This window comes from Neophocaena asiaeorientalis, unplaced genomic scaffold (assembly GCF_003031525.2).
Source record: "Neophocaena asiaeorientalis asiaeorientalis breed wild unplaced genomic scaffold, Neophocaena_asiaeorientalis_V1.1 scaffold240, whole genome shotgun sequence".
Classification (NCBI taxonomy): Eukaryota; Metazoa; Chordata; class Mammalia; order Artiodactyla; family Phocoenidae; genus Neophocaena; species Neophocaena asiaeorientalis.
Genome location: NW_020185331.1, coordinates 2,021,726 through 2,039,337, shown reverse-complemented (window position 1 = coordinate 2,039,337; position 17,612 = coordinate 2,021,726). Strand labels below are relative to the sequence as shown.

Genomic DNA, 17,612 nt, shown 5'->3' with positions numbered 1-17,612 from the left:
GTTTAGGAACTCTGTGTCAGGAACCAGGGTCAAAGAACTGAGGAACTGAGGGTAGATAATAATAATGTATAACACTACTTCAGAGACTCTCTCAATCAGGGAGAACCCAATGAATTTAGGAAATTTGACAATCCTAGTGAAATCAGATTTCTTATCACTTACTTTTCTATTTGCTGAATCCCAACTTAAATTGAGATTCTGGCAGCCTGATCCTTTTCTCTTCCCTGCAGTGCTCAATTGATTATCACATTTGTCCCAGGTTAGTTCTTCATATTTCAGGCCTATTCTGGGCCTGCTCGGGCTCTGCTCAGGTCTTCAAGGTGCAGCAAAGAGGGGTGCAGGGCATCTTAGGGGCTAGTTCAGCAAGGAGGAGTGTGTTTACCTGTACCTAATTCAGCCAGTGATGTGTGGCCTCTATTTTACTAATTCAGAGCATTCAGAGGAGGAGAGAGGATGGGGCTGATTTTTATCGCCAGGCAGCACTAGCTCTGAATTTTTAAGGGAGCTTCAGACTGAATTCACTTATCAGTAAAATAAGATGTTTGGCTGCGTACTGACATCTTACCCAGTTGATCAGGCCAGTACTTTTAATTCTAGCAATACTTTTGAATCATAGATTCAGAGACCTGCAGTAGTGAAAGTTATCTACATAATTTTAGTATTTTCATTCATTAATTCAACAAACATGTTATTAAGCACTGGTGCTGGGGCTATAATTCTGTCACCTCTGTACATTGCTTTTATCTATGTCTAAGCCTCAGTATCCTCACCTGTAAAAAGAAAGATAACAGTGCTTCGTCATAGGATTTATTGGTGAATTCAGTGAGATAATACATGTTAAGCACTCAAGAAATGTTTGTTGACATTGTTGGAAGAAACACGGACCCTGATCTCACTGAAGGGTCTAGGGGAGAATACACTAGTAAATAGGCAATTAACAAACACTGTGAAAACTGTTGAGGGGGTTACCTCAGTGTTCACAGGATCACATACAAGAGAAACCCTAACCTGGACATGGGGCTTCAGAGAGGTTTCTAAGAGGAAATTTCACTTAGGCCGAACCCCAAAGAATGAGAAGGAGTTGGCTAGGCAGGGCATGGGCAGAAAAAGTACCCTAGACAAAGGGAACGTTATTTCTAAAGGCCCAGAGGTGTGGGAGAATAGACCTTTCAAGGAACTGGAAGAAGGAAAGGAGTAGTCGTCAGATAACTGCTGTTTTCATTTAGGTGTATATCCTTCAAGTTTAACTGCACAGAGACACGTATTTCCCCTCAAAAATAAGATCACCCTATTTTAGAGTCTGTTCTTTTTCTACACACTATAATGAACATCTTTTGACATCATTAAATATGCTTCTAAAATAGAATTTCTAGTGACTGTAAACTATCCATAGTTGGATCCACCACAATTTGCTTATCTAGTAGTTTATTTATTGAACATTTAATTGTTTTGAAGCTTTTTCCCCGGTAAAAATAATGCTGTGATGATCATGGAACCAATTAAGATTCTTTGGTCTAAGAAAAAAAGGGAGAGAAGGAATCTAGGGAGCTTAAGCAGAGAAGAAAGGGAGTTGTTGAAAAGCTGAAGCACCCAGCTTGGAAGGGATAAGATTCAGGGCAATGAAGAATCCAGGTGGCAGCACCAATGAACATTCAGTCCCCTCAAGTTGCCACTCCATAGAGTAAATCCAGTCCAGCCGCTCTTAATATGCTTGGCCATCCCATTCAGTTTCCAGATTCCCTGGAAAGAAAGTCCAACTGGCCTAATATGATCAGTTACTCTCCTCAAGGGAGATCAGGGAAACTTGATAAACAGTATACAATCATGGCTGAACCATATCCCAAAAGAAAATCCAGATGCTGTGATCAAAAGGAGGAAGAATTGATATTAAGGCACAAAACCAACGACTACTACAACCATCTTACTGATAAATCTTTGCACATATCTATGATTATTTCTTTGGAATAAATTATGAGAAGTGGAATTGTTAGGTCAAAGAGTATAGAGCAATTTGAGGCTTTTGATGCATATCAGCAGGTTATTCTCAAGAAGGATTACTTCTGGCAATTCATCCTTTTTTTTGTCTCTTTTTTTATTGTGGTAAAATATATATAACATAAAATTTGCTGATTTAACCATTTTGAAGTATACAATTCAGTGGCATTAAGTACAGTCACAATGTCATGCAACCATCTCCCGTGTCTATTCCAAAAATTTTTCATCACTCTGAACCCATTAAGCAATAACTCTCCATTCTCACCTTCCCCCCAGATTCTGGTAGCCTCTCTTCTGCTTTTCGTATCATGAATTTACCTATTCTAGATATTTCATATAAGTGGAACCATACAATATTTGTCCTTTTATGTCTGGCTTCCTTCACTTAGCGTGTTTTCAAGGTTCATCCATGTTGTAGCATGTATCAGAACTTCATTCCTTTCTATGACTAAATAATATTCCATTATATGGATATACCACATTTTGTTTACCCATTCTTCTGTTGATGAACACTTGGGTTGTTTCCACCTTTTGGCTTTTGTGAATAATGTTGTAATGAACATTCTCATACAAGTTTCTGTTTGAGTACCTGTTTTAAATTCTTTGGGGCATGTACCTGTATACCTAGGAGTGGAATTGCTGTGTTAGGGTAATTCTATGTTTAACTCTTTGAGGAACTGTCAAACTGTTTTCCACAGTGGCTATACCATTTGGCAAATCATTCTTGATACTAAGCTCTGGGAAATGTTTCACAGATATGTTAAACTTCATGACTGGAGTATTCAAGATAAGCAAGAATAGTTCAATTGCATTTTTTGCCAAAAGCAACTCTCATTAAAAGCATGTAGCTTGGCATTTTTATAGCGAACTTATCAGTTTTTCCCTTGCCATTTTGAACCCAGGCAACATCACCTATCTTGTCTCAATGAGCACGTGAAGGCAGGCCTGTATAATTCTTTGTGCGAGCTTGTGATTTCCTTCACTTGCAGCATGCCTAGAATTCTGATTTCATATTCAGTGCTTCTGGTGCCCCTTGTATGATGACCTTCTGGGCTGCATTTCTAGGTTGGAGGCTTCCTGATTCTCCATTCCACTCAGTTCTCTGGTTTGGGCATCATCCCCACTGGATTGGGCTAGAAATTCCTCACTACTACTACTGTGTACCACAGAACCCCAGCTGAGCCAGTGCTTCCTTCCACCTTTACTCGGGTCTGGGATTGATGGGCTGAGTACAGAAAAACTCTGTAATTTGTTTCAGAACACATTACCTGAAGTCCAGTTGTAGATAAGACTGGCTAAGAGAAGCAAGGAGCAGGGGATCAGACTGGGGGATGTGGGTACCTTCAGGCCCTTCTAGTTCCAACTGTTTATTGAACACAGGTTCTAGGTGCTCAGGTTCTAGGTGCTGTATTAGGCAGCTGTGAGAAAACACAGTCCTATCATCATTGAATTCATAGTCTAGAAAATAAGACACACATGAATCAGAAAATCCTACTAATAAGTGTGTAAATATAAACTGAATCAAATGTCCTAAGGGAAAGAAATTGTTTTCTGAGGACACATAACAGAAATGTGGTCCAGGAAAACTTCCCTGGAAAAGTGACCCTAGAGTTAACACCTGAGCTAAGAGTTAACAAATTTTGTGCGTGTGTGCACCCACACGTGTTGGGGAGGGGTGTGTGGGATAGGAATGGGAGATAATTAGAGAAACAAGAAGGCCCTGTCCATGGTGGAAGGGATAAAAAAAATCAATGTCCTTGAGGATAAAAGGCCAAGTAGAGAAAGGTGGGAAGGGACTAATTCATGGCAGAACCACTGTCTCTAGCCTGCAAGCAATGGGGAGCCATTTGGCAGTTTTAAGTAAGGTGGTCAGAAAATGGATTGGAGGGGATTTCATTCCCTCTAGAGAGGGCAGCAGGGAAAATTGTAGCTTTTAGTATTATTTCCAAAGATGCTTCAGTCACATGGAAACTTTCTAGATCTGCCCTGCAGCTCTCCCTCCGTGGAGGAAGTTGGAGCAGCAGGGTTCTTTCCTTTACACATGAGCCCTGGCCCACCGCCACATCTAGAGCAAAACTCCATGGGGATGTTCCACTTCACTTGTTCTTGGCTCTCTAAGGTCAGCTATCTAGAGAAAGAGTGGCTACCGGGGTAGCCTCGTGCCTACTAGAGCTATGTTTTTGTGACTTTGGAAGTCAGGCAAGAGGCTCCACGATGGAAAAATATTTGTCATTTGGCTTTCACACTTCAGTGCATGTACACTTCCCAGAAAGAGAAAATATTGAGATTAAACAAGTTTAGGCACCTGCAGCAACGCCTATCAGTGCTCAGGAAAACCATAACCTTTGAACCTTGTGAAGTTATCATTTCACTACGATTCAGCCCTGAAAAACCTCCCATCAGTTTCAGGAGGTGAAACTTGATTCGATCATTCATTCAATCAAATATTTACTGAGTACCAATATCTATGTTCACAGGCACCAGATATGCAAAAGTAAGCCCTGATCTCAAGGAGTTTCCTTCCAACCTTCCCAACACATGCACACGTGCACACACACGTACACACACGAGTTATATTTATGTTTTCAGGGCAACTTAGAGCATAATTGTGTACATACTAGAATACAACTATTTTCATGAGGCTAAAAAACATCTTTCAAGGAATAAAGAGAAGAAGAAGCAACGTTTATTAAATATTTCGATATATCAGGCACTAATAGATATTTCCAGGTATATTATCTCATTAAATCCCTATGAGGAAACTGAGTTTTATTTTATTTTAAACATTTTTTATTTCTTTAATGTTGTATCTATTTTATTTATTTATTTTTGGCTGCATTGGGTCTTCGTTGCTGCGCGCAGGATTTCTCTAGTTGCGGTGAGCGGGGGCACCCCGTTTTTTTTTTAACATCTTTATCGGAGTATAATTGCTTTACAATGGTGTGTTAGTTTATGCCTTATAACAAAGTGAATCAGCTATACATATACACACATCCCCATATCTCTTCCCTCTTGCATCTCCCTCTCTCCCACCCTCCCCATTCCACCCCTCTAGGTGGTCACAAAGCACCGATCTGATCTCCCTGTGCTATGTGGCTGCTTCCCACTTGCTATCGGTTTTACATTTGGTAGTGTATATAGTCATGTACCACAATGCTCATTGCAGCTCTATTTACAATAGCCAGGACATGGAAGCAACCTCAGTGTCCATTGACAGATGAATGGATAAAGAAAGTGTGGCATATATATACAATGGAATATTACTCAGCCATAAAAAGAAACGAAATTGAGTTATTTGTAGCAGGGGCTACTCTTCGTTGCAGTGTTCTCATGGCGGTGGCTTCTCAGCGCAGGCTTCTCTCGTTGTGGAGCACAGGCTCTAGGTGCGCGGGCTTCAGTAGTTGTGGCACACGGGCTCAGTAGTTGTGGCTCACGGGCTCTAGAGCGCAGGCTCAGTAGCTGTGGCACAGGGGCTTAGTTGCTCCGCGTCACGTGGGATCTTCCCAGACCAGGGCTCGAACCCGTGCCCCTTGCATTGGCAGACGGATTCTCAACCACTGCGCCACCAGGGAAGCCCCAGAAACTGAGATTTAGAGATAATAAATAACTTTCCAGGATTTGAATATATATCTTTCAACTCTAAGCAAATTAATTGTCCACTTTTGTTTCTCTGTGAAGCCTTCCTGGAATCCCCTGGTCATAAATAATTGTTTTGGCTTCTGAATTCCCTAAGTTCTACGAGTGGTTCCCGCTTCTGTGGTGTTTACTTTAGTCAGCCTCATTTTACAGAGAATTGCTTACATGTATCTTGACCCCTAGGTTCCTTGAGGACAGGAAGATGTCCTGTTCATCTTAGTATCACTTGGGCTGAGCAGAATATCTGCATGCCACTAATATGTGCTCAGAGAGTGCTTGTAGAATGGAAGATGTATTCGCAGGCCTCACATGGGTGGTCAGAGCCTAAGGCCACAACCCAACACCCCTTCCCCACTCCTAGTTCTGTAGTGTATCACCAAGGGTCTCATGGTCATGCAGTGTGGACCACCCAGGCTGCAAGCCCAAGCCCTGATCACATTTCCATCAGCAGCTGCCCCTTGCCACCTTTCCAGCCTAGTGGTGCACACTCCAAAGCTACAGTCCGCTCCCAGGAAGCCAGACTCCAGGCTGAGGTCCACACAGGTTCTGGCAACAAGACTCCTTCGCTGACCATACACCCCGCCCAGACTGGGTCACATGTATGATACTATACGGTCTCATAGATTTCTCCATTACCATTTGTTCTACTGAAATTAATTGCATAACTCATTGGCTTAAGGACTATTTTTCTTGATAAGATTTATAAACTTCATGATGGCAAGAACTGTATTTGTCTTCTTCACCACTATGTTCCTAATGCCTAGCATGGAACCTTGAACATAGTACACATTCCATAATTGAATTCTAGCACCTCCTATAAGCCAGGCGCTCTACTAGGCATGGGCTTTAGGAATGAGTAAGTAGTCTTAGACCTTGAGGAACACAGGGTTCAGTGATTAATCCAGTAAATTCTGCAACCCTCTGTCAATTTCTTTTTTTTTTCCCATTTATTTTGGTTGAACTTACTCTATATACTGCGTTTTCCAGCTTTCAGACCACAATTGACTTTCTGACAAATACTAAAGAAAAAGAAAAGATTTAAAACCTCTGTCCTTTTAGGGTCATCTGTTATTAGTTTTCCCTCTCCAGCTAATAAATAGACTCTATTTTTCTTCAACTTCTTCTCATGTCTGACACACTTAAAGAATGTTTGTTTGGGTCTCTCTTTGTCCCTTGAAAATTGCAATGCATTCCTTGCTTTGGATTTTTTTATTGTTGACATGAAAAGCTATTATATTTGCCTTCCTTTTTATGACTGTTATTGTTTGAAAAGTTCTCTTTCTATTGCATCTTTCATGCACTGTCCTTTTGTTGTTGTTGCTGTTGTTAGATATATATGTGCATTCTTTCTTTTTTTCCTATCTCATCTATGCTTAAAGATAATTTTTTCTGCATTTTCATGTCATTGCCTTAAGAGATATTCAGGAATTATTCCATTTGTTTAATTTTATTTGTGATTATATAAATGGCACATATTCATAGCAAAATAAAAGAAAGGAGAAAGGGAGGGAGGGAAGAAGGAAATATAATTTGGTTCTGCTGCTTTACATGAGGGAGAGATAAGGACAGTGAGAGAGGGAAAGTGGAGTTTTTTAAAAAGAGGCAGACTAAATAGGGAACTGAGAAAAGAATAAGGGTGAGAGAGGCGTCTGAAGGTGGTGCACGGAGCTAAGTAAAGGTGCAAATTTCACATTCACTTTGGCTTTAACCTACCGTCAGCTGACTTACCAACCCAAATCCTAGATTCCCCTGAGGGGAATCTACATTCTACTTTGATTAAAGACTTAACTATGAAAGAAAAACTCTAAAAGTTTTAAAAGAAAACATAAAATATCTTTATGAAATAGACATGAGGAAGGACTTCTTAAACAACACAAAAATAAATAAATAGATATTTTATGCCCACTAGACTGGCAAAAATTAAGAAGTCTGAAAATAACAGGTGTTAGCAAGGATGTGGATCACAGGGAACACATACAGACACTGCTGGAGGAAGTGTAAGTTGGAATAATTGGAATCACTTTGGAAAACAGTTTGGCATTATCCTGTAAACCTGAATATTTTTATACCTGCGTGTAACCCAGCAATTCCAGTACTACAGTTTGTACTATAGAACCGTGCTTCTCTTAACTTTGACAAGCCACCGAATCACCTAGAGAGCCACACAATTTGGGGGCCTCACCCCTGGAGATTCTGATTCAGTACATCTAGGATAAAGTCCATGTATTTGCATTCCTAAGAAGCACCCAAGTGATGAGGCACTGCTGGTTTCCAATCACAATTGGAGTAATGCTTCTCCAGATTTCTTCACCTGGGTCTTGGGAAACAGGAACAAGAATGTTCAAAGACACGTTGTTCATAATAGCAAAAATCTGGACACAACTCAAATATCTATCAGCGAATAATGGATAAATAAATTGTAGTATTTTTACACAATGGAGTATCATACAATATTGAAAATGAATAAACTGTAAGTACGCGTAACTACCTGGATGAATCGTTGAAGCATAATGTTAAGTGAAAAAAGTAAGTCAAAGAAAACTACATACAGCGTGATACCACTTTTATAAAGCTAACAAATTAAATAATATATTGCTTAGGAGCAAATATATATATATATGGATAAAACTAAACTATGAAGGAAGGGAATGAAAAACATAAAAACGAGAAAAGGAAGACTCACATAACTAAATGCAACAGTGTGGGTATTATGGTAGCTTTTAAGATGGATGGTGGGTTCTCATATGCTTCAGAACTGTCATTAAGTTACATATATTCTCCTGTATATGGAAAACATATACATAAGAACTTGAAGCTATATTTAAAGAAAATTCTCACAGGTTGAAGAAAAGGCTTAGTCTTTCTGATTAAAAGTAGTCCCCAATGGTGCTTTGTGACCGCCTGGAGGGGTGGGATAGGGAGGGTGGGAGGGAGGGAGACGCAAGAGGGAAGAGATATGGGAACATGTGTATATGTATAACTGATTCACTTTGTTATAAAGCAGAAACTAACACACCATTGTAAAGCAATTATACCCCAATAAAGATGTTAAAAAAAAAAAGTCCCCAAGTACAGGCAAATTAATGCAGAAACTCACATTGACACATTCCTGGTAAAAATTCAAATATCAAGGATAAAACATGACTCCTATAAGCATCCTGGCAGGACACAAAAGGTAGAAAACAAACAGGCTAACCAAACATAGAAAGAAATTCATGCTAGCTTCAAACTTCTCTGCAACAACTGCTGCAAAAAAATAATTTCAGAATTTATTTGGAAAAATAAATGAATATTACTAATTAAGGAACATTTGAACAAAGAAAGGAAAATTATAATGAAATGAACTTGAATCTCTAGATATTAAATGCTAACGATAATAATGAAAATGATGTGAAACTGATTTTTTAAAAATAGAGAGTTCAGGGCTTCCCTGGTGGCGCAGTGGTTGAGAGTCCGCCTGCCGATGCAGGGGACGCGGGTTCGTGCCCTGGTCCGGGAAGATCCCACATGCCACAGAGTGGCTAGGCCCGTGAGCCATGGCCTCTGGGCCTGCGCATCCGGAGCCTGTGCTCCGCAATGGGAGAGGCCACAGCAGTGAGAGGCCCACGTACTAAAAAAAAAAAAAAAAAAAAAAATACAGAGTTCAGTAGAAGAGAATAGAAAATCCAGACACGGAATTATATATAACATTTCTTATCAGTATATGTATCATGATATAAATATCATAAACTATTACATATGCATATATTTATATGTTTTTATGTGTTATATATAACATGATTTTAAATATGTTATATAATACACATTATTATATATAATTATATATCATTTATATTATATATCACAATGTATATTATATTGTACATATGTGTGTATGTATATATATGTATATGTATATATAGTATATATGTATTATAATATATATGCACATTATACCATATCATATATTGTATAATATATACAATATACATTATAATACAATATAGTATATACAGTATATTATATATTAGATAATAACAGACATGATAATGTATAATATTATATAATATAAACATTTATATTTCATATGTATAAATTTTAGTTTGTGATAAAGGTGGGTTTAGGGATAGGTTATTCACTATATGATGCTACAACAACTAATAGATAATTTAGACAATAGTAAAGTTAGTACCATACACCCAAATATTTTTCAGTGAATTAAAAGTTTAAATTTTTAAATGATAATATAAAAAGAACTAGAAAAAATATCAATGAAGATTGATCTTACCCTTGTGTGAGGAAGGACTTTCTAAGGATAAAAGAAAAAGAAGAAATCAAAAGAAAAAGATTTATATATTTTTCTATAAAAATTTTTGAAATTCTTCACATCAAAAATATCATAAAAAGTGATAAAAAGCAAACTACAAATTTGGACAGAATATTTGTTTCATAAATATTCCAAAGGATTCTTACCACTAATATTAAAAGATATGTTACAAATCAATGAGAAGAAGGTGGACATCCCATTGGAAATACTGTGAATGTGATCATCTCTTCACAAAGATTACTTCAAATCAAAGACACAGAAATTGTAGTCAAGTAAGAGCAATGAATTTTTTTTATCTATATGATTGACAATAATGAAATATTTGCTATTTTAAATATAAGGAAACCATATTTAGCAGCCATCCTAAGTCCACTTAAAGTTAATTAAGGTAAATGGGCAAGGCTTAGTACTCAGGGCAGATTTGGAGCTATTCTGGAGACAGACAAGCTCTGGGACTTTGTTCTGATTTATTCAATTCACCAGACATTTTTAAGCAGCTGATGTTATAGATGACCACAAAAGGGAAAAAAAAAAAAAGATTATTGAAAGATCAAGGCTGAGAAGACATGATTGATGTCTTTAAGATCTTGAATAGAATGCCTGCACTGAAGAGTATGTTCACTGAATTCCAGAAATGGGGGGAGGGGGGAAGCTCCTAAACAAATTAGGAGGCCCTATTTACATGGTGAGTTATAAACACTGAAGTCATTACCCCATAATAGGGTTTAAGAGCAAATACAAAACAAATACAAAATATGTTTTGTATCCAATATAAAAATAAAACATGATAATAGCAAATACAGTAGAAATTAAGGTGGCGGTAAATAGGCATTTGTAAGTTCAAACTCCTGTGTAGATTACAGATTATTTATTTATTTATTTATTTATTTATTGGCGGTACGCGGGCCTCTTACTGTTGTGGCCTCTCGCGCTGTGGAGCACAGGCTCCGGACGCGCAGGCTCAGCGGCCATGGCTCACGGGCCCAGCCACTTCACAGCATGTGGGATCCTCCCGGACCGGGGCACGAACCCGTGTCCCCTGCATCAGCAGGCGGACTCCCAACCACTGCGCCACCAGGGAAGCCCCTGAGTATTTATTAATCAGCTACAAATGGACCCTGGAATGTTTAAAAGCACCACATTGTTTTTAGCTTAGAATTATTGAGGATGACCAAGAATTAGCACCATGGTTTGCAGACATTCTTCTGTTTGTATTTTCACCTCTGTTATCAGGACTCTGGTCTCCTGTCTGGAGGAACTTCATCCTCCTCCCACCACATTAAGAGTGACAATATTTGGAGGATGATATGTTGGATTCTCACATTGGTGACAATCCTAAAGATTGGAAATCTTCCATTCTATAATTAAACAGAAGTCATAAACCAGTATGAAAGTAAAGTCATAGGGAAAGAAAGTTGAAAATTCAAGGCCCAGCTGGTTGGTCTTTTATATGTGAAAAACTGATTCATTTGCTTTGCATGCCACTCGGGGCTCGCCCCACTGACATTTCCTCATTTGGCCAGTTGCAAAGGCCACTTCAGATAACGCCCACTTCATTATGAACCGAAAATGAGCACTTCATTGGGGTGATCATGCTTACAGGGTTAGGGTCTCGCTGGTCCTGATTCACCATATTCCCGGTAAGAAGTGGATTCTGGCCTGCGTGTTTGTATGTTTACTCAGAACACCCGAATGTGTGTCTATCTCTGACTCTCTGCCTCTCTATTCTCCTCAGGACTACTGGCTCTCTCTCCTTTACAAGCGCCTGATTGGCCCCAAAGTCTTGGCTGTGCATGTGGCTGGGCTCCAGCGGAAGCCACAGCCAGGCCGAGTGATCCGGGACAAACTAAGGATTTATGCTCACTGCACAAACCACCACAAGTAAGTCTGCAGAGAGATGGCACAGAAAGCCACCCCTGGGGAGCTTCAGGCCCCTTTGAGAATTTCATACATGGGACCCCTTCAAGACTTATTGAAAACCACTTCTGGATTCACTTTACCTGCTCTTTGCAGGTTTCAAATGGTTTCTGATAAACAGCTTTTTCTCCAAGTAAACCCCCTCTCTCACACTTACAGGATTTATTCATAAAACGTTCATAAAAATACATGCCATTTGTTCATTTACTTCTTCATCCAACAAATTCTTACTGAGCATTTTCTCTCAGCCAGTTGATGTGATGTCCAGGAGGCTTATTTATAAGCCTCTGCCTGAACCAAGGGTAGCGATATAAAATCTGTTCCTAAGATACACCAGGCGAACTTGAGGAAATAAGTCTACGTCTCTAAGATGCATTTTGGAGAGCTATACCACTAGAAACCTAACCATATACCAATGCATCCCAAACTGAGAGTGCCCAAAAGTAGTCAGGCCAGCTTTAGAGCTATTTCAGTATTTGGAAAACCTTTTCAGCTATTTTAAAGGTTAAATAAAATCTAGGCTTCCTTTTTTAGGGGGCCGGACTTTGAGCAATCAGCACGGTAACAGGTATGATTATGCTCTTTTTCATCTGAAGCTCTGGTTGTCAGAGTTGTCTTTTAAAAAATAGGAAAAATAATTAGTAAATAAATAAAGTTTGGCAGATAAAATATTTTAAAACGTGAGGTTCATAAGGTAAAAACTTAAAACTGAGCCTAAAGCAAAACCCATCAGACCAAATATGGCTTTCTTACATCACTTTCTATTTAAGGAACAGAGTAGGCAGCTCTGGAAGTAAGAACTTTTCTGTTCCTGCAGAGAAACCTCGTGTGGAGTGGGAGTGAGGGAGAAGGAAGCAAGCGCCTCCAGCCAGATCTTCCTTCCAGTGAGCCTGTCAGGAGCTGATCACGGGTAGCGGAGGCACAAAGAGCTCCAGTGGTCAGGTTACAACAGACGCTCCTTCCCCTTCCTTGATGACAGAGGAGCCAAGCCAGTTAATTTATCAGGATAAGATTTTTCAAAGGATCACTCTGAGCATAGGGGGGTCAGGGGCCAGTTGTCTTGTCTGTAGACACAAGTGCCCATTGTGGATGAGTGGAGGCTGCTTTGGGCAGAGGCCAGAGGCTTTCAACGTCCCTTTTGCTCAACGGGAAGCTCAATCCAATACCTGACAGAGAGCGACTGCTTTATGGCCTCGGCTGGAGTTATCTGATCACCACACAAGGAAACATTGTATTCCTTGTCTCCACCCTGGCCTTGAGGTAACCACCCAAAAGGTGGACCCCCAGCTTCAAGAGAGAAAAATTACTCTTGGCACCTTTTGTCTCTTTTGGGAAGCACATCAGTATGTGCCCTTTATACTACAGGTCTGAGGACACAGGGGAAAATGTCAGTAGTCAAGCCACAGGCTTAGCAGAATTTGAGGGTCTTCACAGAGGTCTCTTCACATTGTTTCATCCCAGTGTTCATCCTGACGTTCTTTGACGTTCTTGTGGGAAGTTGTCACTAATATTCTGAATATACTGTGCCCTCAGGGCCAGTGCCTCATGCATTTTTGTATTCTTGGTGTCCAGTAGAGTGACTGGCCTGAGGAAGGTCTCAGTGAATGTTTGATGAATGGGCGAGTGAATGAATGCAGAAATAGGGCATCAGGACATCACTGATGATTTACAGTTATAGCTCTCTTTCCCTTTGCTGTTACCACACTGGCCAGAAGGAAGGGGTGTGGTGGAATGGTTAAGAATTCTGCCATTCACTAGCATCAGATCATTCATTGCATTCAATATTCTCTCTCCATCACCAGGTCTCCTCTGCTTTCTATGGAAAGTCACTCCAGAACCTCTCTGAGGAAACAGTGCCACTGTGCTTCTGTCAGTTCCATCCCTCTTTCTCCCTGTTACATAAAAGAAAGAAATGACTTTACTAATCTATTCCACAGATGACCTTAGTGATTACTGGGGTGAAGGTCTTTTTGTTCCTATTAGAGAAGAAAGCCCACAGTGGATACACTGAGCTGGCTGAGTTTGCCGATCTTCTCCATGTTAGTGGGTGTCCGGTGCCTTAGATAGGTGGACACAAAGATAGAAGTGTCTCTGCTCCTTCTCTGTGGGGAGCCACGTGCCCTGTCTGTGCCCCCTCATCCTCCATAGCAGTCACGAGGAAGCACTCCTGGTTCACTTAGTTTATTTGTGGCCAAAGAGGCCAAGGTCACAGAAATGTCCCAGAGTGGGCATGTTAGCTTCACGCTGTCCAGTCTTGACCAATACTCTGAAAATATATATCCTTGCTCAAAATAGGGAATTGGGTGAGAAAGTATAAGTTTACCAGTAGAATAAACCAAAGAAGGGGTCTTTTAAAATAACTCCTGCACTCCAGTCTGTATTGAACACTTGCTGTGTGCCAAGCATCTTGCCAGATATTCACATTTGTATTATCGTATTAAATTCCAAAGGTTCTATGGTATCACACATATAGGCAAGTAGCAACATTAATAATGTAAAGATTTTTACATTTGGAAAGAACCCTTAGAGATCTTTGGCCTGGTGTCCTATATAACACAGAAATGCCCTTTACAATCTCCCTGACAGTCATGAACCTCTACTTGAATACCTCACTCCCTCTCATGGCATCTCTTACACTGTGGGTCGTTTCTGACCTAGTATAACCTTGTCTTTTATGACTGATTTAGGATAAAGAGTTAGATACTCATACCAACACTAGCAGGTGCTTTTCTGCTTTCTGTTCTAGAGGCAACAAATTAGGACACTGGCAGCATAGCAATTCTCACCCTAAGTCTTCTTATTCAGAGAACGAATAAGTTTTGACTAGGAAACCTTCTTTTTCTAAACCATTCTGCTAACACAATGTATGTTTCTGGGAGGAGCTGAGGTCCTTAGCCAAGTTCAGAACCAGTTGAAGCCTGGTGGATACTGAAGCAAAATTGAGCCTTTTGGGGTTCAAGTTCGTTTATTATTGGCAAAGCACAACTTCCTGTTTTTCAGAAGAAGTTTTTTTAAAGACTCATAAAAAGGTTCCTGAGGCTTCTTGGACATCAAATGGCTCTTACAAAACAATATTTTGATGAGTTAAGTGTAAATGAATCAGAAACATGTGGATTAAATTTCCCTTAAAATACACAGCGCTTTGAAATTAGGGGAAAAGATGTTTGGCAAAACATGGCCTGACTTTTACCAAACCCAAGAACTTTGAATTAGATTTGGAGACAATGGACCAACACAGTTTTCAAACACATAGACTTTCACTGGAAATGGCCACGGATTTCAAAGCGTCACCCTCCCTTCCCTTTCCTAGTCTCCCAGCTTCACTGGAGACATTTCTAGAACAGGGACTGTTTTTCATCTGTAAGTCAAGATGCACCTCCCCATATGACACCCCTCGCCTCTTCTATCCATGATATTCCAGGCCCAGTCCCCACTCCTGACTCACTTCCTCCCCCTCCCACATGGCAACATAGGGATGTCAGGCAGCAAAAGAACAGCCAGAAAGATGAACTCCAGATACACGCATTCTCTGCTGGTGACAAAGTCTTACCATGAGTGAGACATGGAACGAGACAGATGTTCTACCAGACAGAAGGGGCATTAACAGAGAGAACAAAAAGCTCCCTGGACTTGACAACATCAGAAGGTCAGCAGTTGCCTCCAGTCCACAGCTTCAGTAGGACCCCATTTCCTTAGGGAACAGATAGTCCTCCAAGATTATTTTTCTGTCGGCAGAGAATGTACATTCTTCAGGAATCTGGTTTCTCAGCATAGTACTTTCAGGTTGGTGCTGCATTCCCCAGCCAAGAATGTGTCTTCACAGCCAAAGGCCTCTGCTTAATGTCTTTGCCCATCAGCGAAGCAGGGAAAGCGATGACCAAGGGGGTCTTCAATGCCAGTTCCTACCTGAGGAGGCTCCGTGAGCTCTGTGAGAGCCGTGGCAAGTTGGTGTCTGGGCTGGCTTTCAGTACTGGCTTGTCTCCCCCAGTGGAACTGTGTAAATGGAAATCAGACCACTGCCGAGCAGCTTGAAAAGATAGCTTTCCCTGAAGCCGTGGTGTGATTTCAGGTCTCCCTCCCACCCACCGCTTCCCCACATCCCTCCCTTCTCCTCTGCCATCTCCAAGGGCTCATTCTGCCCCAGCTCTGCAGAGGAGGAACTCCTAAATGCAAACACGCAGCTCTGTCCACCTCTGCTGCTAGCCTTTGAGAAGGTTGTTTGATGGGAGTTAGCAGAAGGCTTCACCACAGTCTGTGAAAATTGGTACTCATGCACGCCTGCTTTTGCTCACACGCTGAAGCCCGCAGTGCCTGTAGTTAATGTCGTTTTGCACACAGCTAAGCTAAGCTTAAAGCCCACCAATGGAATTTAGTTGGTGTTCGTTAATGTTGGTAAAATGCTAACATCGGCTAGCAGCGTCTTCCTTCAGATCTCTGATGACACAAGTCTGCACAAATAAATGGGCATTCTCTTCTGACCTAACTCATTGGCTCCAAAAGCTAGTTCACATGCTTCAGGGGACTGAGGAGAAGGACCAGAGGAGGAGGGACCAAATAGAGGAGTCATTTAATAATTTATCAGAATATCAATTCAGGTATCCAAAAACCTTGAATGCAATAACGTACCCTCCTACAGATGCAAGAAAAATCACCGGACACACAGCCAAAAGGGTATACTCTGGGAACTCTTCTCATAACCTTAATGGATTGCTCTAGGCAAGTGGTTCCCAAACCAAACTCATCTGCCAAATATCTTGGAAAGATTTTTTTTAATATCTATTCCCAGACCCCAATCACAAATGGATTAAATAAAGGGATGAGGCCTGGAAACTGTATTCTGTATTTTTTTTTTAGTCCAAGTTATTACAATGACTGGCCCTTGGTCACTCAACTCTTAATTAGCACATTTAGAGGCATAGATGAGTGACCCAGAGGCTGAGGTGTGCTGTTTCTGCAGGGAATGATATTTTCCTGTGGGCACAGTTGACTTAGAGTTGCTCTGAATTTCTCCTTTGAAAGCAGGATGGGGCCACTTTGTAAACCTGTGCTGGTTTAAAAGGATTCCAAAAAGTGAATAGTTATATAATCATGGAGTAGGTAAAGTAGCAAAAGTAGAAATCAAAAAGGTCAATAAATTTGACTGCCTAGAAGTTTTGAACTTTTATACATCAGAACACAACGCAAACAAACTGAATCAGTCAAAGAAAACTGGGAAAAATTTTGCAATATACATGCAAACAAAGGATCACTATCTTTAATAGATAGTTTTTATATATCAATAGAAAAATTGGCAAAGGACGTGAACAGTTTACAAAAGAAGAAATGGCAAAGAGACAAATGAAAAAAAAAATACTGTGCCTCAGTGTGAATTTTTTAAAAATACAAATTAATACAACATTGAAATCCCATTATCACCTCTCAGGTTGAGAAAGATATTTTAAAAGGTTAATATCCAGTGTTCTTAGGGGTATGAGGATGTGGGTGCTCTCATACCTAGGTGATCAGAGCAAACTGATACAAGCTTTCTAGATAATATCAATATTATCAAAATGTGTATATCAGTCAGGATAGACGAGGTTATGCTCTGATAACGAAGGACCTCCAAATCTTCACGGCTTTCAATAAGAAAATGTATTTCTCTTTCACACTACTTGTCTGTCATGGCTCAGCTGTATCTCTCCACATCATCCTCATTCCAGGATGCAGACCAATAGAGCAGCCTCTCTCAACAACATTGTCGGTCTTCTGGCAGAGGGAA

General features: G+C 40.3%; 1 protein-coding gene across 3 annotated transcripts in view; it reads left to right on the top strand.

Annotated features, from left to right (window-relative positions):
• HPSE2 (heparanase 2 (inactive)) overlaps nucleotides 1–17,612 on the top strand; it is a 551,090-nt gene that overhangs the window by 512,611 nt on the left and 20,867 nt on the right. For all 3 annotated transcript variants that reach the window (XM_024734988.1, XM_024734987.1, XM_024734986.1), the window contains one exon: nucleotides 11,673–11,818. In XM_024734988.1, the coding sequence (XP_024590756.1) occupies nucleotides 11,673–11,818 (146 nt within the window). The remainder of the gene's footprint in view (nucleotides 1–11,672; nucleotides 11,819–17,612) is intronic.